The sequence below is a fragment of the Bubalus kerabau genome, chromosome 9 (genome assembly GCF_029407905.1).
Source record: "Bubalus kerabau isolate K-KA32 ecotype Philippines breed swamp buffalo chromosome 9, PCC_UOA_SB_1v2, whole genome shotgun sequence".
NCBI lineage: Eukaryota > Metazoa > Chordata > Mammalia > Artiodactyla > Bovidae > Bubalus > Bubalus kerabau.
The window spans coordinates 77,637,198-77,664,373 of record NC_073632.1 but is presented as its reverse complement, the minus strand read 5'-3'; the positions used below and the strand labels follow the sequence as shown (position 1 = coordinate 77,664,373).

The following is a 27,176-nucleotide window of genomic DNA, read 5'->3' as shown; positions in this document are numbered from 1 at the left end:
TTCAGAGGGCTCTTGTATATCCCAAAGAAAGACATTAAGCTAATTTAACTTATCTGGTATATAAAATTACATGGGGAACCCTGCCAAATGAGTAATAATACATTTTCTTAAATTGTATAGATAAATATTATCAATATAAAGCCTCTAGAAATCATATGAAGTTGCTAAAATTTGAAGAGTTCTGATATATTGTCAGTGCTAATACTAGTTATTATATTAAAATATTGTATGTCACAGAAATTGCCAATTTCCTTAATAATTCCCTTGTAGTCAGGTCTTTCTAGTTGAGTATTTCAAATCCTGAAAGATGATGCTGTGAAAGTGCTGCACTCAATATGCCAGCAAATTTGGAAAACTCAGCAGTGGCCACAGGACTGGAAAAGATCAGTTTTCATTCCAATCCCAAAGAAAGGCAATGCCAAAGAATCCTCAAACTACTGCACAATTGCACTTATCTCACACGCTAGTAAACGAATGCTCAAAATTCTCCAAGCCAGACTTCAGAAATACGTGACCATGAACTTCCAGACGTTCAAGCTGGCTTTAGAAAAGGCAGAGGATTCAGAGATCAAATTGTCAGCATTCGCTGGATCATCCAAAAAGCAAGAGAGTTCCAGAAAAACATCTGCTTCTGCTTTATTGACTAAGCCAAAGCCTTTGACTGTGTGGATCACAATAAACTGTGGAAAATTCTGAAAGATATGGGAATACCAGACCACCTGACATGCCTCTTGAGAAACATATATGCAGGTCAGGAAGCAACAGTTAGAACTGGACATGGAACAACAGTCTGGTTCCAAATAGGAAAAGGAGTATGTCAAGGCTGTATATTGTCACCCTCCTTATTTAACTTCTATGCAGAGTACATCATGAGAAACGCTGGGCTGGATGAAGCACAAGCTGGAATCAAGATTGCAGGGAGAAATATCAATAACCTCAGATATGCAGATGACACCACCCTTATGGCAGAAAGTGAAGAGGAACTAAAAAGCCTCTTGATGAAAGTGAAAGAGGAGAGTGAAAAAGTTGGTTTAAAGCTCAACATTCAGAAAACAAAGATCATGGCATCTGGTGCCATCACTTCATGGGAAATAGATGGGGAAACAGTGGAAGCAGTGTCAGACTTTATTTTTGGGGGGCTCCAAAATCACTGCAGATGGTGATTGCAGCCATGAAATTAAAAGATGCTTGCTCCTTGGAAGGAAAGTTATGACCAACTTAGATAGCATATTCAAAAGCCGAGACATTACTTTGCCAACAAAGGTCAGTCTAGTCAAGGCTATGGTTTTTCCAGTGGTCATGTATGGATGTGAAAGTTGAACTGTGAAGAAAGCTGAGCAATGAAGAATTGATGCTTTTGAAGTGTGGTGTTGGAGAAGACTCTTGAGAGTCCCTTGGACTGCAAGGAGATCCAACCAGTCCATCCTAAAGGAGATCTGTGTTCTTTGGAAGGAATGATGCTAAAGCTCCAGTACTTTGGCCACCTCATGCGAAGAGTTGACTCATTGGAGAAGACTCTGATGCTGGGAGGGATTGGAGGCAGGAGGAGAAGGGGACGACAGAGGATGAGATGGCTGGATGGCATCACCTACTCGATGGACGTGAGTTTGAGCGAACTCTGGGAGTTGGTGATGGACAGGGATGCCTGGCGTGCTGCAATTCATGGGGTTGCAAAGAGCTGGACACGACTGAGCAACTGAACTGAACTGAGTCAGGTCTTTAAGCATGCTTTTTAAGTCTTTTGCATTTATAGACAGTACTGTCTTACTCTGATGCTTGTGGATGACTTGTTTTCATGCTCCAAAACTAAATTAGACTTGGTAGCAGGTATGAGGGTTATTTCAGATGGAATACTAAAGAAATAAGAACAGGGTTTCCTTTAACTGCTTATGTCTTACACTCAGTTGAGTCTCTTCTAAACTCTACCACATTCAGCACAATTCTGTAAGCCAACAAACTTCTCATGAACTACTATTGCTTTCTGCCCTTCGTATCACCTTGGTTGGATGTAATAACATTAATCTTGCAAATCTGCTTCCAGTATCACAAGAAGAAAACAACTGTGACTCCAGTTTGTTAACTGATTATCTTCTCGTTCCAGGAATGATTTACAAGAAACTCCTATTGATAAGGCTAATCTAACCAGATCTACAAACGGGTCTTACTTAATTGACAAGCAGGGTCATTACAAAGTTGCAAATGCAATAATGTCCACAAGGAATGTAATTATAAACTTTTATTTACCAGAAGCAAAGTCAGCAGAACAAGTCACATGAATTGTCTTTACTCTAGCTTGTCAACTAAAGGTCAGGTGAAGTGAAGGGAAGTGAAAGTCGTTCAATCATGTCTGACTCTTAGAGACCCCAAGAACTATACAGTCCATGGAATTCTTCAGTCCAAAATACTCGCGTGCATAGTCATACCCTTCTCCAGGGGATCTTCTTAAGCCAGGGATCGAACCCAGGTCTCCCACATCACAGGCAGATTCTTTACCAGCTGAGCCACTAGGGAAAGTGAAAGTGAAGTCACTCAGTCCTGTCTGGCTCTGCAACCCCATGGACTGTATCCCACCAGGCTCCTCCTGCATTGCAGGAGACCACAGTTGGATTCCTTGGTCGGGATGATTCCCCTGGAGAAGGAAATGGCAACCCACTCCAGTACTCTTGTCTCCTGCAATGCAGGGGATTGTTTACCAGCTGTGCTACCAGGGAAACCCCTGGTAAGGTAACAAGGTCATGTAACACGTATGTATGATGAGGTCAGTATACTTTTGAAGTGACATAACAACTTTGGAGTGCTAAGAAAGCAATGAGGTTTTGAACTTCTTCAAGACAATCTATTGTAAAAAATAGGTTACACAGTTATTAACTGTTATGCAATTGCCAAAACACTTAGCAATTATTAAAACAGCAGGGCATTCCAAGCCTGACACTGGGGAAACTAAAGGAAACAGCTTGCTGATGCTGCAGCCCAACAGCAGCTTTAAATATTCATCCTGTGCAGCCTTGAGAATGTCCACTGCTCTCCAGTAGCCCTGCTAACCCAATAGTAGATTCCTTTCCTAGGGACTCAAGAAATTGCCACCATAGAAGGGAAACAGATATGGCAACAAAAGCAGTGAATTTTGACCCCATGACTAAACTAAACTAAACTAAAAGTGGTTTGCTGCTGCTGCTGCTAAGTCGCTTCAGTTATGTCCGACTCTGTGCGAACCCACAGACGGCAGCCCACCAGGCTCCTCCGTCCCTGGGATTCTCCAGGCAAGAACACTGGAGTGGGTTGCCATTTCCTTCTCCAATGTATGAAAGGGAAAAGGGAAAGTGACACGACTCTTAGCGACCCCATGGACTGCAGCCTACTAGACTCCTCTGTCCATGGTTTAGGAGGTTTTTTGTTTTGTTTTAATCAATAAGTCACGTCCAACTCTTTTGTGAACCCATGGGCTGTATGGCACCAGGGTCCCCTGTCCATGGGACTTCCAAGGCAAGAATACTGGAGTGGGTTACCATTTCCTTCTCCGGGGATGATTTAGATAGAACAAAACAAATTTATAGTGTCTACTGAAGCCCAGCTGCCACTATACCAGTACATCCTTCAACCCAATGAGCATCTGAAAAAAATGGTGATGGGGGGAAAGCAGTATTTTGGAAACTTTCACCCGCAATGGTGCAAAAGGAAGTATATTACATTATTGACAGGGTCTCATGAAGACACTTTAAAAATTGGTAATGACTTTTCCAGAAAGCTCCCAGGAGATGAAAATGATCATGAATTTCAACCTAGAGATTTTGTTTACTTGAATGGGTATCAAATAAAAGATTGTTTACAATCAGAATGGGAAGAACCTTAACAGATATCATTGTTAATAACTAATCCATGCACAGCCAGACTGAAAGACAAGGATTCATGGATTCACATCTCTCATTTTAGAAAGGCTCCTCCACTTGAATGGTCTTTGACCCCTGTTTCTACACCTGACTTCAACTAAGACAAGCATCAGCAAGCTAGGGCGAGAAGACAACAGTAGCAAACTAGACCCATCTACTCCCAGCCGCCAAAGATTCTAAGCTGTTTCATCTTCATCCTCAACTTCTAGGGTTTCCAGCTTTCCATTAGAATTGCTATACCCTATTCCTTAGGTGAGGCAATGGCACCCCACTCCAGTACTCTTGCCTGGAAAATCCCATGGATGGAGGAGCCTGGAAGGCTGCACCAGTCCATGGGGTCACTGAGGTCGGACACGACTGAGCAACTTCACTTTCACTTTTCACTTGCATGCATTGGAGAAGGAAATGGCAACCCACTCCAGTGTTCTTGCCTGGAGAATCCCAGGGACGGGGGAGCCTGGTGGGCTGCCATCTATGGGGTCGCACAGAGTCAGACAGACTGAAGCGACTTAGCAGCAGCATTCCTTAGGCAGGTAGGTACACGCCCTAATCTTCAAATCTAAGGCAGGATTTCTTCAAAACCAAATGGTTCTGTTTTATATTGTTGCACTTGGGGGGTTTTATGGGGGGTGGGGCTGGAAGGCTTCTCTCTTCCTCAAAGTTCACTCCTTTGTTCATACACCCAAAATGATGGTCTCAATAGCTGCTGACTCAAACTACCCATCCTGGCTTTCAGAGCTCTCCAATTCTGAGACGTACTACTCTGGACTCATCCTCCAGGCAGACCCAACTATTTGTCTGAAGGCCGGCTCTAACAGTGATCTGGCCTTCTTTACAAAGACACCCTAGGTGATCTCACTTTGTCCAAGTCCTACTGGTCACCATAATCTCCTTTTCCACCTTTGCTTGTTTCCTGAACTTTTGATGCATTTCCTGTTCCCAGTGCCAAGCCTCTGCTTTGAACCAATTTAATCACATTGGTGTGACCACTAACACACTTCCTTGGGTACACTTTTATGTTCACCCTTTTGCTCCATCTGTTTTGGTCGGCTCCACATAATTTTTCTTTTTGCTAAAAAAGGAAGAAAGCCTCTCTTTTCTTCTCAACCTCTCAACCTCACCACTATCTCCTCCCATGCTTGGATGCCCATGTCATTCCAGTCAACTACCTACAAACTCTCCTGAGCTGACCCCCATCCCCAACCTGGATGACAGAGCATCACACCAAAAGCCTCAAAATCTAAAGGAAATTGCCCAGCTACGTTTCAGAGTTGCTTGGAACTTGTGACCCCTTTATTTCTTTCATTTTTCCCTTTTGGACATGGGGATGTATATCCTAGGCTGTTCTACCTTTATGCTTTGGAAGCAGATAACTTGTTACCTGGTTTCACAGATTCCCTGTTTTTGCTGTTCAGCTGCTCAGTCATGTCCAGCTCTTTGAAACCCCATGGAATGCAGCATACCAGGCTTCCCTGTCCTTCACTATCTCATGGAGTTTGCTGAAACTCATGTCCATTGAGTTGATGATGCCATCCAACCAATTCAACCTCTCTCACTCTCTTCTCCTCCTGCCTCAAACTTTTCCAGCACCAGGGTCTTTCCCAGTGAGTCGACACTTCGCATCAGATGGCCAAAGTATTGGAGCTTCATCTTTAGCATCAGTCCTTCCAATGAATATTGAGGGTAGATTTCCTTTAGGATTAACTGGTTTGATCTTGCTGTCTAAGGGTCTCTCAAGAGTTTCCTCTAGCACTACAGTTCAAAAGCATCAATTCTTCAGCATTCAGCTTTCTTTATAGTCCAACTGTCACATCCCTATATGACTACTAGAAATACCTTAGCTTTGACTGGACAGACCTTTGTCAGCAAAGTGATGTCTCTGCTTTTAATACACTGTCTAGGTTTGTCATAGCTTTTCTTCCAAGGTGCAAGCATCTTTTAATTTTATGGCTTTTTAACTCATAACTGGAAGGGAATATTGCCTAAGGATGCCTCACACCTCAAGTCTGACCTACACCTGATTTAGATATTTAGACAAAATTTTGGACTTGGAGTTTATGCTAGCATGGCTAAGATTTGTGAGCTATTGTGATGGGTGAAATGTATTTTGCATGCTACAAGGACAAGCATTTGGTGGCCCAGAGGAAATAGTTTTGAGGCCGAATTGTATGCCCCTCAAATATACATCTTCAAAACATAATTTTAGTTGGACATGGGGTCTTTAAAGAGGTAATTAAGTTAAAATAAGGTCATTGTGGTGGGCCCAGTATGAGTGGTGTACTTATAAGAATAGAAGTCAGCCACAGACACGCACTGGGGAGGACCATGTGAGGCACAGGTAAGACACAGCCACTCACAAGCCAAGGAGAGAGGCCTCCAAAGAAACCAACCAACTGATATACCTATGAATTGTAAATATTTCTGATGTGTTTATAAATATAAATAATGATATTAATGGATTTTGACATACTGAGAAAAATAGGAAATTTTGATCTCAACTTTTTACCAACTTGATCTTGGATTTCTAACCTCCAGAACTGTGAGAAAATACCACTTTAGTTTTTAAGCCACCCATTTCTGTTGCTATGGCAGCAAACTAATACACTCAGGATAACTCTTGAAGTTAGTCTCCAGCAGAAAATTTGAATTCTTTATATCAGGTTTTTAGAAGTTCTTCAGTGCAGTTCAGTTCAGTCACTCAGTCATGTCCAACTCTTTGTGACCCCATGGACTGCAGCATGCCAGGCCTCCCTATACATCACCAACTCCCAGAGTTTACTCAAACTCATGCCCATTGAGTCGGTGATGCCATCCAACCATCTCATCCTCTGTCATCCCGCTCTCCTCCCGCCTTCAATCTTTCCCAGCATCAGGGTCTTTTCAGATGAGTCTGTTCTTTGCATCAGGTGGCCAAAGTATTGGAGCTTTAGCTTCAGCATCACTCCTTCCAATGAATATTCAGGACTGGTTTCCTTTAGGATTGACTGATTGAATCTCCATGCAGTCCAGAAGACTCTCAGGAGTCTTCTCCAACACCACAGTTCAAAAGTATCAATTTTTCGGTGCTCAGCTTTCCTTATGGTCCAACTCTAACATCCATATATAATTACCGGAAAAACCATAGGTTTGACTAGATGGATCTTTGTCGGTAAAGTAATGTCTCTGCTTTTTAATATGCTGTCTAGGTTGGTCATAGCTTTTCTTCCAAGGAGTAAGCATCTTTTAATTTCATGGCTGCAGTCACCATCTGCAGTCATTTTGGAGCCCAAGAAAATAAAATTTCTCACTGTTTCCATTGTTCCCCCATCTATTTTCCATGAGGTGATGGGACCAGATACCACGATCTTAGTTTTCTTAATGTTGAGTTTTAAGCCAGTTTTTTTCACTCTCATCTTTCACTTTCATCAAGAGACTCTTTAGTTCTTCACTTTCTGTCATGAGGGTGGTGTCATCTGCATATCTAAGGTTATAGATATTTCTTCGGGCCATCTTGATTCCAGCTTGTGCTTCAACTAGCCTGGCATTTCTCATGATGTACTCTGCATATAACTTAAATAAGCAGAGTGACACTATACAGGCTTGATGTACTCCTTTCCTGATTTGATGGGCTTCCCTGGTGGCTCAGACGGTAAAGCCTCTGCCTGCAATGAGGGAGACCCGGGTTTGATCCCAGGGTCGGGAAGATCCCTCGAGAATGGCAACCTACTCCAATATTCTTGCTTGGAAAATTCGTGGATTAAGGAGCCTGGTGGGTTACAGTCAAAGGGGTCGCAAAGAGTCGATCACGACTTCGCTTTCACTTTCCTTTTCCCAATTTGGAACCAGTCCGTTGTTCTATGCCCGGTTCTGTTGCTTCTTGACATGCATACAGATGTCTCAGGCGGCGCTGCCTTAGGCTGGAGGTTTCACTTGGGGGCGCTCGCATCTGGCTCGTGGATCGTGCTTCTCCACAGGCGGAACCATCTGGCTGGGTCTCTTGTTTCTGTGGGTGCCATAGTCAGCGCACACCCAGAGCCCCAGGCTTCCGTGCGGGTTCCGGCTGATTGCTGGGCCCGGGAGGGGACAGTGCGGGCTTGGTGCCCAAGGAAGAAGTTGACCCCGGCGAGTTGAAGTTACCTGCAGGCGTCTCCGGCCCTCTGCCCATCCATTGACAGAGCTCGGGCCTGACCCGTGCCGCGCTCCTGGCGTCCAAGGCAGGCGAGGGTGATGGTCCAGATGGAGACGCAACTACAGAGCATTTTTGAGGAGGTGGTGGTGAGTGGAACTGCCAGGGATCCTGGGCGATGACTGGGTGAGGGGGTGGCTGGGGAGCAGCGGCTCAAGAAATCTGGCCCACGCAACCTCCCCCCACCTCTTCCTTGTTGTGACATCGAGTATGTGTGCAAGGGTTGAGCGATTCTCAAACTGCTGTCAAATTCAGTCTCATTTGAAATCCACAACACCCTTTGTTACAGACCAAGCAGGTGGGTATTGTTTGTTTCTCCTCGTTGCTGATAAGGTGATTTGCCCTATGTTGCACTGTATCATTTTGCTCGGGGAGGCCCCTCTCCCTCCCTTAAAATTAAAAAAAAAAAAAATCATGTTGTTTACTTTTTTTTTTTTTTTTAACAGAAAACGGAGATTATAGAAGAGGCTTTCCCTGGGTGAGTGTATACATGGCAGATCTTTGAGTTTTTACCTAATGGTATCTTTGTAAGATTTTCTTTAGCTCTGTCTTGGAGGTTTATAAGATCTACTATTCTGCTTATGTTGAATTACATTTTTAACACTAGTGGCAAATAATTCGATTTTTGTTTTTTAGCATGTTTATGGACACCCCTGAAGATGAAAAAACAAAACTTATTAGCTGTTTAGGGGCCTTCAGACAATTTTGGGCTGGTCTTTCTCAGGTGAGCACTGCATGTTTAATACAGTCAGCTGATGATTTTTGGCCCTTTATTTTTTTACACTTACTTTGATGTTGCTGTTAAGATTTTTCTGGAAAAGGTGAAATAAAATTGTCATCATCTTTTATTTGTCTATTCTGGCTTCCGTTCGTTTCAACTTGTATTCTTCCAGTAGAGAATCTATATTGAAAAATCAAGTTGACCATAGCACAGTGTGAGTTGTTTTTATAAATCTCTCCCAAGTTAGATTACATAAAACCATTTTCATCCTATTCTGATTTATTTAGTGCACTTCAGAACAACTGTGTTAGGAGTTGTAATGGATAAAAACTTCATTCATTTAATCAGCAAAGGAACTGGTCCAGCATTGATACAAAGATATTATAATAAAGATACTATAGTAAAGAAACAAAGATGCCACAGTAAGGATCCAAAGATACTTTAACAAAATTGAGGCAAGTACAGTAAAACTTAATAACAAAGAGCACTCACCAGAAACTGCAGCCTTGTAAAAGATAAAATGTTTGAACCTTAAAGAATTCATGATCCAGTAGTATATTATTACCTTCTTATGATGCCTTATAAGTAGGAAAATGAGAACTGTTTACAGTTGAGCCACTAGTGACTAAGACTCACTACTCAGAAATGAATTGCATAGTTGCAATACATTTGTTCTTTTACATTTCTTTTACTTTTGATTATTTTCTAATATATTCATACGATACAAAATGCAAAGAGGTACCAAAAATTCCACCCAGTGAGTAAGATTTTCTGCCTTCTGCTTCTCTTAGCTTAGTCATTTGTTTTTTTTTCTTCTGCAATCAGCGTTTCCAGTTTATGTTTCCTTCTGGAGTGTTTAATGCATAGAATCATTGTTATAGAATGTCTATGCCATGTACATTATTCATTAGCACCTTGCTTTTTCCCTCTTAAGTTCTCAAATTGATATACTTTTATATCAATCCATTTAAAGTTACTTCTGTCCTCTGTCTTTCTTCAGTTCAGTTCAGTTCAGTCACTGAGTCGTGTCCGACTCTTTGCGACCCCATGAATTGCAGCACGCCAGGCCGCCCTGTCCATCACCAACTCCTGGAGTTGGAGCAGCATTATATCCTAATATATGGCCGCAGCATCCTTTGTTTAACCAGTCCCCCCGAATCCCAGGGACAGAGGAGCCTGGTAGGAGGCCATCGTCTATGGGGTCACGCAGAGTCGGACACAACTGAAACGACTTAGCAGCAGCACCATGTGATGGGTTGCTTCTTACCTTTTTCTCTTTAAATAATACTGTAATGAATAGTTTTAGGCAGGGGACACAGAATATATTATTGCTGGGTCAGAGGATATTTCTATGTATAGTTTTTATAAAAATAATCTAATAGCTTCCATAAGGGTTTTACCAATTTATCCTCCCACTAGCAATATATCAGTGGGATATATATTGCTATTCCCTCAAGCCTCACAGTAGCATGTTATTGAGCTTTTTGATCTTTACCAGTCTAAAACATGAGAAATTTTATCTAAGTGTAGTTTTATTTTGCATTTCTGTGAGTGATATTGAACATCTTACATCTTTCTAACATTTTAATGTTTTAATAATTGATTAAACACTGTATGATTTAAGATAAAACCCTTGTCTTCAAGAATTTTGTTTTCTGACGGAGGATCCAGGAAGAAAATAAGTATTTATAAACCAGCACTATTTATTCAGCAATAGAAATGTGTATGAGGGACAGTGGTAGCACAGAGCAGGACATCTTTAGAATATTCTGGCAGGTAATCTTTGATTTGGGCACCACGTTTTGGTATCATATTTAAAGTTTTGCAGGTCTAGAAATTGGATATGTCATTAGTTCATAACTGATTTGGCTCTTAGGGATCAGATTCACTAAATTCTCATGAGACTGATGTACTAATTCATAGTGGGTTTTTCCTCCAGTGACAGGGATATTTATATCTGCCATTAAGGGCACTGCTTACAGTGCCTTGCACAGTCTTTGCTAGACTTTTTTGTTGATCATGAATATGTTAATAAAATCATACTCTTTTTGGAGGTCCCATATAGTAAATACGGTGGAAGTTTTAATCTATATAATTGTGTGATTTTAAGCTTAATATAACTCAGCTACTACATCTGAATTTTTTCAGTTCTTTTTAAATTGTTTTCATCCATTAATTTATAATGAAGTATCTCACTCATAGTCTTCATATATACTCCCAGATGCTATTAGCTTTTTGTTACTTATAAAATACAAGTTTAGACCTAAAATGTGATCATTTTCTAATTTTCCAGGAATCTCATGAACAGTGCATCCAGTGGATTGTTAAATTCATTCATGGTCAGCATAGTCCTAAAAGAATTTCTTTTCTTTATGACTGCTTAGCAATGGCAGTCGAGACTGGTCTCCTTCCACCCAGGTATGGTTAATGATGAATATGAGCAATCTAAAAAATTTTCTTTTTTTTAATTAATGTTTAGAAATTGGTTGAGGTGGTTGTTGTAAAAGGATAAGAGAATAAAGAAGGCAGTTACAGTCAACAAAAAGTGCTTCATAGTATCTCAGTTTTAATTTTGAGGATGCAATATTCTTAAAATTGTATACTTCAGGTGCTCAAAACCAGGCAGGCTTTGCCTTTTAGTCCAGGGATTAAAATCACTCACTTTGACAAGCTTTTCCAGGTAGTGTTTGTTGTATTTGTTATAGTCACTGATTTGTTTGTTGAATTTTTTAGATTCCACATATAAGTGATGTCATATAGTATTTGTCTTTCTCTGTCTGACTTATTTCACTTAGCATAATACTCTTCCAGTCTGTCCATGTTATTGCAAATGGCAAAATGTCATTCTTTTTTTGTGGATGAGTAGTACACTGTGTGTGTGTGTGTGTGTGTGTGTGTGTGTGCGCGTGTGTGAGTGAGTGAGAGGGACATCTTTACCCATTCATCTGTTGAGGGACACTTAGGTTGCTTTCTTATCTTGGCGATTATAAATAATGCTGCTATGACCATTGGGATGTGTGTATCTTTTCAGATTAGTGTTTTTGTACTTTTTAGTTATATACCCAGGAGTGAAATTCCTGGGTCAGTTCCAGTTAACTTTTGCTGGATGATGAATTGCCTCAATACTTCATGACTTAAAACAGTAATAATCCTTTTATTATTAACATTCACGATTACAGTGCTTGCTTGGGCAAGGAGTAGGAAGGATTTTCTCAGGTTTTGTGTTTGCAGTCGGATGGTGGCTATGACTGGAGTCATGACAAAGATTTTCCCATTCATATGCTTAACTGTCACCTGAGACATCAGCTGGCACTATTGGCCAGAACCTACATATGCCTTCTCTGTGTGACCTTGACTTTCTCACAGTGTAGTGGAGTCCAGGAGCAAGCATTCATAAGAGGGCTAGGCAGAAGCTGTATCACCTTGCCTTGAAAGCCTTTCCATTTGCCAGTCTTGGACCTGCCCAAACTGAGGATAGATTTTTTTTCTACCCTTTTGACACTGATACTCTTCCTGGGAGCAGCATCAATATCACATTTTAGAAGAGTATGTGGGGTCAAAAGTCTTATTGCAGCCATCTTGGAAAAACACAGTTTGCCACTAATTGGTTAATGATACACATTTAACCAATAGCTTTTGGTACATTTCTTTCTAGCAAAAATATAACATAATTAATATTACTTAGTTCTACTTTGGAGAAGGCAATGGCACCCCACTCCAGTACTCTTGCCTGGAAAATCCCATGGACAGAGGAGCCTGGTAGGCTGCAGTCCATGGGGTCGCTAAGAGTCGGACACGACTGAGCGACTTCCTTTTCACTTTCATGCATTGGAGAAGGAAATGGCAAGCCACTCCAGTGTTCCTGCCTGGAGAATCCCAGGGATGGGGGAGCCTGGTGGGCTTCTGTCTGTGGGGTTGCACAGAGTTGGACAGGGCTGAAGCGACTTAGCAGCAGGAGCAGTTCTATTTTAGGACTTTGCTGGTGGCTCAAGACGGTAAGGAGTCTCCTTTGGGTTTAGTTCTACTTTGGGTTTAGTCTTTCATATAAGTAAAAAATATAAAATGCTTTATGTAATTTTTTGAAAGTGTGCTTGAGTAATGTACCTTTATGACAATTAGTAACACTTACTGTGACAAATATAATATCCAGAGTTTATGGACCTTAGCTATTAGAGAACTTACAAAAATCCTGTCTTGTAACTGGAATGGGTATTCCTTTTTTCTAGGATGGTTTGTGAATCCCTGATAAACTCTGACACACTTGAATGGGAAAGAACACAGCTTTGGGCCTTAACATTTAAACTGGTTCGGAAAATAATTGGAGGGGTGGATTACAAGGTATTTTTTTTCCGATTATAAAAAGTAATTGCTGTCAGATATGATTAATTTTTCGGTGTATATTAATTTCACATAAATGAAGTGGAAGCATTTATAAAATCTGTCTCTTTTTTGTTGTATTTCCTGAAGGAGTTTTAAAATCGCCCAATGTTTCCCACAGCTCTCTGCTCCTCTCCCAACATTCTTAAAAGTGCAGGTGGCTGGTGAACTTCTATGACAAGTAGGGAGTCACCAAGCAGACTCGGTTCTCTCATGCCACAGATCTTATGATGTCGGGGCCCCTTTCCAATGGAAGGGCATAGAGCAGGGAGGTGTGGAATTGAGAAGGGATGCAGGCATCAGCTGACAAAGGGAGCAAATCCTGCTTCACCTTGGCCACCTTGGACACTGTCATTCCTTAACTGGTATCTTCAGCACTCTGCTCTTGACCAAAACCAACAGCATACACTCTCTAATTGTGTCTCATAACACCGCTCAGGAGTTCCACAGCTGCAGAAGCTTCTGCTTCATTCAAGCCACTTGAGTTATTGTCTCTTGAAAGACTTGGCGGATACCTGACCCTGTGCATTATATCTGTATTTCCACTGATCTCAAATGATTTAACATAATTATTGGCCAGAGTCATGATTTCATACAAAATTGGTTCTAAGAAGCCTTTTCTGATTATTTACTTGTACTTCACTTTCCTTAGCAGGTTAATATGTAGTTTTTACTTCCTTATTTGTATGGTGCTTCATAATTGTTTCTTTCATGTATATGTTCTGTCTTTGACTGATCACATAGTTTATACTATGGAATGAAATGTCTTCTCTGTGTATTAGATTCTGCTCTGAAATAATGCAACTGGTAATAGATCTGAATAGATGACCAGTTAGCAGAATAGCCTTATTGACTAAGTTTGAGGGGTTAAAGTATGTGATGGATGATGAGAAAGAGGGAATGAAGTTAGAATATATACCAAAAGGAAGATGCAAAAAAGGTTGTCTGCCAAAAAGTTGAATATTTATTGTCCATGTCTTTCAGAGTATTTTCAAGTTCTTCCAAATATAATTTTGTCTGTTAAGCTCAAATTAAACTTTTTGGTCCCTCGTAATAATAGAAACTTTTCTAATGTTATGAGGGTGAGATAAGCTGAATGGAATGCGAAAAGTTTAATTTTTATCTATAAGTGACTTCCTTTGTTCATTCATATGGCAAGCCAGTCTTCAGAATTCTGCTTTGGAACATGATGCTTCTCTTGGGTTAGTTAGGGGTTTGAATGTTAGCTTTGTTACAGAAAAATTAAAAGTGTGACTTTGAGGATTACATATTTTTCCAAGTATATAATCTTGAAAGCTTTAGGCATTTTAACCGGCACCCGGGACTTTTAAAAAATTTAATCCATGACTTTTTGTTCTATCAGGGTGTTCGAGATCTCTTAAAAGTGATTTTGGAGAAAATCTTGACAATTCCCAATACAGTGAGCTCAGCTGTTGTACAGCAGCTTTTGGCAGCAAGAGAGGTAATTTAAACTTGTCTGCAATTCTTTGATCATCTCCTAAAGATGTCTAGTTTTATAGTTCTGTGCTTTTAAAATTTACAGTAGTGTGTAAAATGTTCCATTTCTTTACTTCTACAAAAATCATATTTTAAAGGTACAGTTTCACTTCCACTGTATTTCCAAAGGAAATTTTACATTTTAATTCATAGTTTTTAATTATGAAAACAACAACATTGATATTATTGTATCTTCAACCATTATAAGATGTCGTCCTATGGGCCACTTTAAAGATCTTTGTGCTTTGTACCTAATGTTGCAAGAATTGTTATTTTAGTCTGTGCCTTCCGGTTGGTTTTCGTCAGTCAGTCGTTTCTGACTCTTTGTGACCCTATGGACTATAGCCTGCCAGGCCCCCCTGTCCATAGGATTCTCCAGGCAAGAATACTGGAGTGGGTTGCCGTTCCGTTCTCTAGGGGATCTTCCCGACCCAGGGATCGAACTTTGGTCTCCTGCATTTCAGGCGGATTCTTTGCCACCTGATCCAACAGGGAAGTCTACCAATATTTAATGTATGTTCAGTGTTACTTGCTATCAGGAATCTAGTCTGTTATTTACTATCAGCAATCATTGTATTAATCTTCATTTTTAGATTTCACATTTAAATGAATTCTTATATTTAAGCCAACTGAATCCATGAAATCATATCTCTACTTTTTAAATATCATTGTTGTTGGATTTAAAGGGCACATCTGTGGGACTATTCAAAATAATAACATAGCCCTTTTATTTTTCCTAGGTTATAGCATATATCTTGGAAAGAAATGCTTGTTTACTACCAGCATATTTTGCAGTCACAGAGATCAGAAAACTATATCCTGAGGGAAAACTTCCACATTGGGTAAATTTGATGTTTTTTTTTTAATAGAAATTTTTATTAAAAATTATTATATTAATCTGATTTTTTGTGTGCTTATTTTTTAATGGTACTTTATCCTTAGATAATATGTGGTTTTTTTTTTTTATGATGCATTTCTTTCATTTCTCTGCTATCCTGTTGAGATAGTTTATATATATATATCATTTCATAAAATATACACAGTTTCATCAAATAGCTAAGGACATGGTGGTATGACCTGGCTTAATTCAGGGATAAATGAACTGGCAAGTAATTGTTTAGGAGGACGTGAAAGAGAACTAACCTTTTAGTAGTTTTACGTGCCAGGAACTGTACTAAATCTTACATATTATCTCATTTTATGTAAATGATTCTTATATTCAGAGCATCTTGATTTTATTTTTCTACTTACTTGTTTTCATTTTATTTTGTTTTAGTTGCTTGGAAACCTGGTATCAGACTTTGTGGATACCTTCAGGCCAACAGCAAGGATAAACTCCATTTGTGGTAGGATTATAATTTAAACTATTCTAAATAGTACCTGATTTTTAGTGAGCTGACTACTGAACCTAGTTGATGGATGAAATCTTATACATGTCTTGGTGACTTGCCATTTTAGTATAACTCTAGGAGCTTTTATACTCTGTAGAGTATAACTCTACTCCCCAGGCACCTGGAAGTCTCAGCAAATCTGTCTCTCTGGCTCTAGCCCACCACATTGTCTGACTCCCAGCCCCTTCCAGTTCATACCTTTGCTCTGTATATAATTTATTTTGTTTTCCACTTGTTTCATGTTTATTAGAGTCTCTGAATTTCCTTTTAAAAATAAGCACATGATTTACAGTTTTTACAGTTCTCATATGTATATTCCTGAATTACTTCTAGAAATCATGGTAGCCTCAGAACAGCCTGGCATTATAGACCCTTATTTAATCAATGACCAAGTTTTAGCACTTTCTGTGAGTCAGGTACTATTCTGGGCACTGAAAATACAAAAAGGAAATGAAAAGGACACTAGACCGATAATTCTTAGGCTTTTAGCTTTCATAACTGAGAGGATATTGACATCATTTGATGAATTACGGAAAGTGGTGCAGGTTTGAGAAGAGAGGATGAATTTAGTTTATGTTATATTGAACTTAAGGTGCCTGTAGGACATCCCAGTGACAATATTTATCAGGCATTGGATACATGAACTGATTAATGGTCATATTACTACATCTAAGGCCTCTAGGAACATCGTGTTTAAAGTTACTTAGTTTGACCTGAGATTAAAGGTCTGTAAACTTTTTCTATAAATGGTGATACAACAGATATTTTGGCATTGTGGGCTATGCATTCTTACAGCTACTCAACTCTGCCATTAGAGTGCAAAAGGAATAGCATTCCAGTAAAACTTAATGAGAGCAGGTGGATTTGGTTCATGGATTGTAGCTTGCTAAACTCTGTCCCTGGACAAATGCAACATTTGTGAGTTTGGAAGTTTTGTACAATTTGGTCTTTAACCAGCTGGGCTAAAAATATTCAAAGAAAATCCCCAGACTTCTAGCTAATTAAAACATATTTTTAACCAGTGCCTGGTTCAGCATGATATTCAGCATGATATTCATTAACATTAACCAGTGCCTGGTTCAGCATGATATTCATTAAATTTGTAGAGTGAATGAAGGACTAGGCATTGCTATGTTCACATTTATTTAGAAGCATTTTTTGTAATACCTACAGGCCGTTGCAGCCTTCTACCAGTTGTAAATAATTCGGGTGCCATTTGTAATTCATGGAAATTGGACCCTGCAACTCTCCGTTTTCCTTTGAAAGGCCTTTTGCCATATGATAAGGTATGTTGCTCAATATGATGGAGCTTTTGATCCATCAGAGTCTTCATCCAAGATTATATATTGTGTAATGCTAAATTGTCTCTTCATAGACTGAAAAAGTAAATATTCAATGAAAGATAGTTTATAACCATATACTATGGTTTATGTCATATGATTTCAGGATCCAAGTTTAGCCTGTGGTTTGTGATATTATTGTGTTTATGTTCCAGCGGCCCACTTCCTGGCCAAGTACTTGGTGTTAGATAATTGAATTTTTAAATTGATTCCTTGTTTTCACTTTTCCTTTACAAAGCAAGGACTAAACATGAATTTGCAGTGTCCCTAAAACTTGGAGAGTGAGCCTCCTTATTTGTTGCATTTTTTTCAAAAGGGGAGAGGTGGGGAAGGACAAAAGTAGAGTAGAAATTTCTCAAGGAGAAAAATCCACATATATCCATAATATGAAATATGAGATATAGACATAAAGCTTTGATGAAACACATATGGCAGATTTATCTTACTATCTTGGGGTTTGGAGGGATGACAGAGCAGGTTATAGGGAGGGCCAGATAGTTTTCTATAAATGTTTCATGTCAAAAATGTTGTAGAGAGTGATTGGGAGACTTATCCCAAAGTGAAGGAGGGTAAAATAGTACAACTAAGGTGACAGTTCACAGCTCTTGGGATATTAGTCAGCAAAACTTTGAAAGATGAAAAAGTGATAAACTAAATGGAATTTACAATCATAGCAGTAATAAAAACAGATAAACTTATTGTGTACTTCCTATATGCCAGGCCCAGTTTTAAGAACTTCACTTCATAACAACTTTTATTCTTAACTATCATCTTACTATTTCCATTATCCGGGTGATGAAACTGAGACACAGAGTGGAGTGTTAACTTTACAAACAGTATGGTCAGGATTTGAACTCAGATAGTCTGAGTCGGAATCTACACTATAAATCCCTGTGCTGTCAAGTCATTTGTCTTCCCAAATCTGGAAATGATGTTTACGTTTATACTTACAGAAGAATGGTTAGAAACTGCCTCCTTTCCTCTTTGATAGATTTCTGGGCAGAAAATCCTTTCCTTACAGTGATGCTTAAGACTTTCACATGACTGTGGCCGAAGCCATTCCTAAAGTTCTCTCTATGACCATGAGCAAGTCCCTTCAACTCAGTAACATCATTTATCAAATGAAGGGTGGGAGCAGATTAATGTAAACACTAAAATCCTTTGATTTTTTCCCACTAGATTCTGCCTACTGTGTGAAGGTAACAAGAGCCTTTAGAGGATTCTTTTATCCCAATTTCAAATTTTTTGAATGAACATTAACTCTGATCTTGAAGCAATGATTTTCTTTATTTTCTTTAAAGGATCTGTTTGAACCACAGACTGCTTTGTTGAGATATGTTTTGGAGCAGCCTTATTCCAGGGATATGGTCTGCAATATGCTAGGTTTAAATAAGCAGGTACTGTACTGTGCTGGACACCTAGTAAATTCTGCATAGAATCTGCACTATTCTTTTCTCTTTTCTTTGCTATAGCTAACTGAGCAAAACAGTTAAGAACTATTTGATGATTTTTTTTAATATATGGTTTATTAAGTAATATATTGTTTCTATCATTTATATATTGCTTTAAGAATGTTTAAATTAAAAAGGAGATATTTTAAAAGTTGGTTTATTTTGCATTGCTTTTTTTTCTATAAGGCCAGTTTCAAGTATACCTTTTGCCAGAGAAACCTACACATGACTTAACCATAATTTTTGACTTTTTTTTTTGTTGTTTGGGTGTCTATTTTTATAACCCTTGGTATCTTCAGCATGGCCTCAATTGCTGGTTTTTTGCCTTTTTTTTTTTTTTTTTTCTTTTTGGTGTATGTTTTTGGTGGTTTAACATGTGGGCGGGTTTGTGCTGACTCTGGGTTCCTTGAGGCTGGCCTCATAGTCACTGTTTTGTCTTTTCTTTTTTTCTTCCTTTATTTTTGTTCTGTCCTGTCTTGTCCTGCCCATCCTCCAATGCTCTAGACCTTGAACATTGCTCAGGTATGTTCACAACCTTACTGTTGTATTGTGACTAACGATACGCTGGCCGCTTTGTAGCCACTGATTCCATTTAGAGAATACATGTATGGTCAGGGCTTGAAATTGGCAGGACCATGCTGAGACCAAGGCCACTAAAATGAATTTCTTCTTGGGATATGAGAGTTGTTTTTGGTGGATTGTTTTTGGTTTTGGTTTTTGGTGTTTGTTTGTTTTTTGTTTTTTTTTTTTAATATTCTTTTTTTTTTTTTTTTTTAATCAAGAGACAACACTTGGCATTTGATAAAGCCTGTCACTTTTTGATGAGTTGTTTTTCCTTCCCACTCCATTTTACTGTTTTTCCTACTTTAGGGCTAAAGCTAGCCTGGTGGAATTTTCAGAGATGGAAAGATTTGTGGTGGCCTTTATCTTTCCAGATAATTAAAACATAAACAAACAACAACATCAATAAAAATACCTGCCTTGCTTTGCCTAAAAACAAAAACAAATTAAAAACAAAACAAAAAAAGAGAAAAAAACAGTTTAACAGAGATACGTTACTTTTACAAGTTGGAGTGGTAAGCGTCACATGGGGAAGTTTTTTTGGAAACGTGGAGATTGACTAAGAAATGTCACACTCTTAGGTGACCCCACACCTGCTTGACAAACACCCTTCTTTGTCAGTCTTTGCCGGAAGTGACCCCCTCCTGGAGTGAGCGCCTCTCAGTGGAAGCCCACCTGTGGCAGGAGGAACACGAAATGGCCAGACTTTATAAAACAAACTCTTATACATTCCCAAGTCTGTTCCAGGACTTTTCACCTTTGAGATTTTAAGCAAAATAGTGATTCTAATTATTTTTGTTAAAAATTTTTGAGCCCAGCATATTAAAATAGACCAGCTTTTTGATTTTAATAAGACGTTCTTGTCCAAGTTGTATAAAATAGCGTTGCTGTTTGCAATACTATAGTGAAGGTTGTGCCAGTGCTTCCATTTATAAAGCCCTATTTTTAAGGACATATAGCTTGGCCATAAAACTTGCTCAGTGTTGAAACTTTGCATGCCAAACCTCACCCTAGTAGCAGTATCTCTTTTATTATTTTAAGTTTTTTCTTCTGAAAAATTTACCAAGTCTCCTTGTTTGGACAAGCCGTTGTTCATGTGAAACTGAAACTGCTTCACAGCACAGTAGCTGACAGTTACCTCACATAACCTGTCAGTGTAACAGCTTAAACACCAAGTCATTAACTCTGATGAGCTTTCACTTGAGTTAGAGGTAAGTATTCAGTTAACCTTGAAAGAATGCTTTCATGCTATGTCTTAAACCTAATTTTTGCAATGAACTTTAAGGCATACTTGACTCAGGTTTTTTTTGCAGTTTGGTGAATAAACATACCCATGGTCATTTGAATCCCGCCCCCCAGATATCCTTAGCCATCCTTAACTTTTTGCTTTTGGAGGGCAGCTCTTCTCAAACAAGAAACTGATGAAACTCTTTAGAGAAGGATATTTCTGATCTGATCCTTTTAATAACAAGTTTCAACCTAAAAAAAGTTTATGACTAAGACATAAATCCGTAAAAAATAAAGTTTATAATGGAAATGCTGACAGAACATTATTAGTATTGATCCCACTGTAGTGTAAACATTGTCAAAAGTTCACAATTCATCAGTAATTGTTTTGGTAGAAAACACTGTAGTGAGTGGATTTGTAAATGTAAGATTTATGCTGAATTGACATATTATTTTTACCACCTAGAAAGTAGGGTGGAAAATGAGAGCACACTGTATAAGAAGCATATGACTAAAAATTAACAAGTTATCATATCTGTTATCATTACAGAACTATATCCAGCACTATACTTTCTTATCCTTTCTCTAGCAATGCAATAATTTACTTAAAGCTTTGAAACCTTTTAAGAGCTGTCCATATTGTATTTTCCAGTAGGAATTGGGCTATGGTACTTTATCCTAAAATCGGTTGCATTCAGAAGGTCATAAATAGCCCAGTTCTGTGACCAGTAGGGTAGAGTGTTCACAGTGGAAGAATCCTGTTTTGTGTGTTTGCACAACAGTTTGTGTTCCTTCTCCTGAAAAAGAGCATTACAAAACAGATTCATTCCTCAAGCTCTTAGATGTGGTGGTGTATGAACTCTGGCAGTGCTAAGACAGTGAAGTACTAGACTGATCATTCAGTTTATCCTTAAAAGGCACCATTGAAAGTGGTATTAACTGACAGGGGACTCCAGTTCTGGTTGGTAGAGAATATGATAAATGAAATACAAAGAGATTTTTCTTCCCAAGTTGTCCTGAATAAATACTGCTTTAAAATTAATTTCTATCTCTGAAATAATGGTTTTTAAATTAACCAATGCCTACCTAAGTGCATGGGCTTCCAAAGAACCCACCTGCCAGCGCAGGAGACAAGAAACACAGGTTCGATCCTTGGGTTGGGAAGATTCCCTGGAAGAGGGCACGGCAACCCACTACAATATTCTTGACTAGAGAATCCCATGGACAGAGGAGCCTCGTGGGCTACAGTCCATAGGATCTCAAAGAGTCGGACACAACTGAAGCAATTTAGAATGCACACACCTAATTATAATATGTTAAAATTGTACCACATAAGCAGTACCAAAACCATTACATGGAAATATCAGGGGCCACTTAATATAGGATATGGTTACTAAGACTGAAGGCATTATCATTTGCCATTTTAAATAGTGGTGGGAAAAAAATCAAGGGCATGGAGGGGATTAATATTCATGTTTCCATTAATGCCTTGTGGCTGATTTTCAGATTGAAAATCTAAAATAAGTTTCCAATACAGTTTGACCATTATGCAGAAATTAAAATGCTAAATTTAGATTCTTACTGCTAAAAAGAGGCTTTAACTAAACATTCATATATGTATGATGTAAGCTAATTCAACTTGTATACCTACATCTTGAAGACTTAAATTTATGAAAGCTTTCAGCAACTTGTGAATAGTCATAGACATAGCATCCATTGGCTACCAGTCTAGTGATTGATAATTAAAGTCATTAAACCGATTTACAGATATGTTCCACTTTATAAAATAATTTATGTGGTAGAGAGTCTTAATTTTAATGAACTTACCTTTTAGCAGTTGAAAACTAAAACAAAACATACTCTAGTTAGCAGCACAGCTCATTTTATAATCCATACTTCTCTCTCTCTCTCTTTTTTTGGTATTATTAAAATTGGCAAGTAAAAGAGGAATGTAAGTTTAAGCTATTCCTAAGCATGGTGTGAGAACTATCCTTGGATTTAACCAAAAACACCTGGGAAATGCAGAGTTAATTTTGACAGATGTTCTTCTACCCTCAGACTAAGTAGCTGCATTTGGTGCCCTAGATATACCTGACTGATTTAACTATTAATAGAAAATTTGGGGGTAGTCTTGAGTCTTAATACATACTGAATGATTGTCAGCTTTGACTTTAAATTTCCTAGTTCTTACTTTGCCAAAATCTTAGTATTTTTGGTTTTCCTCTGAATCATGAACTCTTTGACCATAAATCACTACACTTCTAAAAATATGTAGGTTAAAATTCAGTTCTTTAAAACAAATAGCCAGTACTAACATGGAAAACTCAAAAAAATGACCCAGGTGCTAAAAACCAACCTTGTTTAGTTTATTCTTTTTTCCTGAAGCAGATTGATGGAAGACTGTCATGGGTGGAGGAATAGATGACAAATTGGTTAGTTTCCAAACTAGAACCAAATTCCCATCACTAACGAAAAATTCCTACTGGAAATCCTGGCTTTACTTCTTTTCACAAATTTTTCTGACTCTTGTATACTTCGAATGATCTCACTCTAAATTTGTGTTGTCTGACACATTTCTTAGGTTGTTGGTGGTTGGCAGAACTAGTGAATTTCAAGCCCTGTACACAGTAGTTTTGCATGCTGATTTAAGAAATAGTTTGTAGTGTTGTCTGTTGCACTTTGCTCTGCTTCATAATGATAATTACATTTGGAGGAAAAGTACTGTAGTCCCAACTGGTGGTGTTAATATTGCTCTTCGTAAAACTGTAATGTGGTTGAACTGTGATCATGGCATTGTGTTTTTGGAAAAATTATGAAACAACCATTGATGCTTACTGTTTTGGATAGATGTTTGTTTTATTTGCATGCTTTAAGGAAGTGCAGCTATATTGGAGCTTTACAAGTTTGGAGCTGGCAGAAAGCATGCAAAAGAGGGGATGCTATTCATTATGTTTTGTTTTTTTCCAAATTCGTCCCCATTTTGCATTTTTCCCCTAAATTTAAAGAAATCATATCCCTTTTTCATGGCAAAAGACTAATAATCACATCTAAAGTTTATAGGGAATGCATCTATATTAGTATTGTATTCATTAGTAAGGCTTCCAACTGCCTGGCTATTAAGTCATATAACATTTTATTAAAATATGAAAATGGCTTAAAATATGGCTTAACATTTCTTTTGATAAAAGCTTTTGAATCACTTTCAAAGCATAAACCTTTTTGCCTCTAGAAAGGGAAGTTGCATTTTCATTTTAGTGTTTAAACTCAATTCTTTTTCTTGTTTTAGATTTTAAAATAGTCTAATTAAAAATTAAAGCTGCATAATGTTTGACTTCTAAGAGGGAAGAACATAGCTTTAACTTTGAGGTCTTTTTTTTTTCTAATAGAGGAAGTTTCCATTTCAGTATCAAATAAGTACCACGCATTGAAAAACAGACATTGAATATTTAGATATACATCTGTATATAAAGCTAGTGTAAACCAGTGGTGACTACTTTTAGATCACACACTGCTTTGTTCGCTCTCTTGTCATAATATGTGATTCCTGGAAATCCAGGATTTTCATATTTTGAATTAGATTGTAAAATTAATACTGTTATCACCATTTCATATATCTTTAAAATGATCTTTGTTCAAGAAATAAATAACAGAATTTTCTACTATGTAGTTCCCTCTGTCATTCTGGAACAATGATGTCTGTAGTAAAAGTTAATGGGAAGCCTGTTTTAGGTGAGACCTGAAAACTAATTTTTTATGAAACTCATCCTCTGTGATAATATAACATGATGCAGCTTTAATGGACTAAACCTAGCCTTAACTTTCTAAGTTCAACTTCATTCCATGCTTCTTGGCCTCTTTGTTACAATGAATACCCATTAACTGGTAACTTCTGAAACTAACTGGGAGGCTTTTGGAATACTGTATTTAATCTCTGCCCTACAGCACAAGCAGCGCTGCCCTGTGCTGGAGGACCAGTTGGTGGATCTGGTGGTTTATGCCATGGAGCGATCTGAGACCGAGGAGAAGTTTGATGATGGGGGAACAAGCCAACTCCTCTGGCAGCATCTCTCGAGTCAGCTCATTTTCTTTGTGCTTTTCCAGTTTGCAAGTTTCCCACATATGGTCCTTTCTCTTCATCAGAAGGTAAGTACACACCCTTTTTCAGAGCCACTTCACCTGTTGATTAGTATATTTTAAACGAGTGTATCTAGTGAACAGAAGTTCCGAGCTCTGATTTCTCTTTTGTTCAGTGCTCTTATGGTTTCTTCACTTTTCACTTTCTTGTCACTGTAAAAACTTGATTCAGGTATTCATTACACATATTCACAGTGCCAGGACCAGGAGATTCAAAATGAAAAGGCACTAATATAGTACCCTCAAAGAGCTCCTTACTGGTGAGAAGATGTTGGTATAAACAGTTGGATTATAATAATAATGGAAGCATGTTTCCTTGCAATAGAAATGAAGGAGAAAAGTCTCTGTTAAAGACACCCAAGAATGGCTTTATCAAAGGGGGCTTGAAACTATTGCTTGAAAGACAAGTAGAAATTTGCCAAGGGGCAAAAGAGAGGACTGTGTTTCCATGGCAATAAAATTATCATTTAGAAAGAGGCAGAAATTTGTGAAAACATGAAAGAAAACTATAGAAGGGAAAGTGTTGGTGAGATGAGGAAAGCAGGAAAGTAAGACCAGACATGGAGACCTTTATATGCCCCTGTGTTTGTTCTAAGGATTTAAATTTACTTTGGGAAGTAAATGAGGAACGAAAAGACATCATCAGATACAAGCTGGAAAAATTACTTCTAAGCATCACATATGGGAAGACAGTGATGTAGAGATGAATGAAGCCAAAATCAGAGGCCAAGAAACTAGTAAGGGAGCCCTTGCAGTGGTCTGGGTGAGAGAGGCTGAGGGCCTAAACCAGAAAAGAGGAGGAGCCAGAAACCAGGTAGGCTGGGAAGTGTATTAATAGGACTTGATGGCAATAGGTGACAGAGAGAGTAACAGGAATCCAGGATCACTCACTGGTTTCGGCTTTGGCAGTGAATGAAAGAGGAGGACAGTGAATCCAAAATAGAGAATACGAGTGGAAGAGTAAGTGTGTGGGAAGGGTTGGCTTTAGGCATAAGGCTTTATACACATTGAGTGGGAGTGGGAATAAAATAAGTGTTGTTATATCTGTAACATCTTGATAGCCTGGATTATCTTGGGGAAATTCTTCATAAGACTTGTTAAAATCCTTTTGACCACCACTTACTTACACCCCTATCACCACCAGTGGTTTCTGTTACAATCTATAGGAAACCAGGAAAAGTATTTTTGATAACCAGTCCTTGAAGAGTTAAAAATAAATAAACTTAACCTTTTTGTTATAATAATAACAAACTCTGGTATTTTTTTTTATACTTATCTATTTTTAATTGGAGGATAATCGCTTTGCAATGTTGTGTTGGTTTCTGCCATATATCAACATGAAGCAGCCATAGGTGTACATATGTTCCCTCCCTCTTGAACCTCCCTCCCACCTCCCACCCTAGACTCCTTGTGTTTTGATGCAGTATTTTTAGTAATATTCCCATATTAAACTTGATTCTTGTGCACACATACTTGACTTAATTATGTCTAAAACATTTCATTTTTGATAAGCATAGTTTTGGAGATCAGGGAAAAGCAATATTAATTTTAAAAACTTTGCTGGGTGTGCCTTGAGTAGAGACAAAGTAATCAGTAAATGCCAAAGTTAGATGCTAACTTTCTAAGAACAAGATTTCTCACTCTATTTTTTTCTTTAAACTTTATTTATCTGTTTCTTTGACTGCAGATGTGCATTTAAATATCTTTTACAGTTGGCAGGGCGAGGACTGATTAAAGGCAGAGATCATCTTATGTGGGTTCTCTTGCAATTCATTTCTGGAAGTATTCAGAAAAATGCACTAGCTGATTTTCTTCCTGTCATGAAGCTCTTCGACCTTCTGTACCCAGAAAAAGAAGTAAGTTTGGCTAGTGTGATTAGAATTATGTCTAGTTTATGTTTAAGAATGTTAGTGTAATTTTGTGAAAAGAGCACCGGACTTGAAAAATGGAAACATGGTTCTTTTCCCGGTTTTTGTAATACCTGTAATCATGGGATGGACATTCAGTCTCTCTTGACATTAGTTCATTTCTATGTAAAATGAAGAAATTTAACTGGTTTGTTTCTGAAGTTTATCTTTAATCACTGTCAGATCACAGTCGAACATCTAGTATAGCAAGTTCTTTCTCTATATTTTAAAAAGGTTTACAATTTTTTAAGAGCGTGAAACTGTTTTAATATATACACATTTAAGGACCAAATAACATCAGTATCTGTTAATTTTTTTTTCCTTTGGTTGTTTGCTAATTGAGTATGTCACACTAGTAAAGTCACTGTCATGTCTGATTCTTTGTGACCCCATGGACTGTAACCTATGAGGTTCCTTCATCCATGGAATTTTCCAGGCAAGAATACTGGAGTGGGTTGCCATTTCCTTGTCCAGTGTCACACTAGTGCTTATTATATAAGGTGTTTGAAATATGGTAT

The 27,176-nt window shown here is 38.3% G+C and overlaps 1 protein-coding gene across 3 annotated transcripts in view; it reads left to right on the top strand.

Annotated features, from left to right (window-relative positions):
* Window positions 1-7,871: 7,871 nt before the first annotated feature.
* Window positions 7,872-27,176, top strand: part of MED23 (mediator complex subunit 23) — a 43,430-nt gene continuing 24,125 nt past the window's right edge. Inside the window, exons 1-13 of one of the 3 annotated variants that reach the window (XM_055535647.1) lie at window positions 7,872-8,141; window positions 8,499-8,530; window positions 8,689-8,776; window positions 11,067-11,191; window positions 13,000-13,111; window positions 14,514-14,612; window positions 15,388-15,489; window positions 15,924-15,993; window positions 17,212-17,324; window positions 18,680-18,775; window positions 19,334-19,351; window positions 24,560-24,760; window positions 26,464-26,607. In XM_055535647.1, the coding sequence (XP_055391622.1) occupies window positions 8,094-8,141; window positions 8,499-8,530; window positions 8,689-8,776; window positions 11,067-11,191; window positions 13,000-13,111; window positions 14,514-14,612; window positions 15,388-15,489; window positions 15,924-15,993; window positions 17,212-17,324; window positions 18,680-18,775; window positions 19,334-19,351; window positions 24,560-24,760; window positions 26,464-26,607 (1,248 nt within the window). In that variant the 5' untranslated portion in view covers window positions 7,872-8,093. The remainder of the gene's footprint in view (window positions 8,142-8,498; window positions 8,531-8,688; window positions 8,777-11,066; window positions 11,192-12,999; window positions 13,112-14,513; window positions 14,613-15,387; window positions 15,490-15,923; window positions 15,994-17,211; window positions 17,325-18,679; window positions 18,776-19,333; window positions 19,352-24,559; window positions 24,761-26,463; window positions 26,608-27,176) is intronic. The other 2 variants (XM_055535645.1, XM_055535646.1) reach the window with 2 other exon arrangements.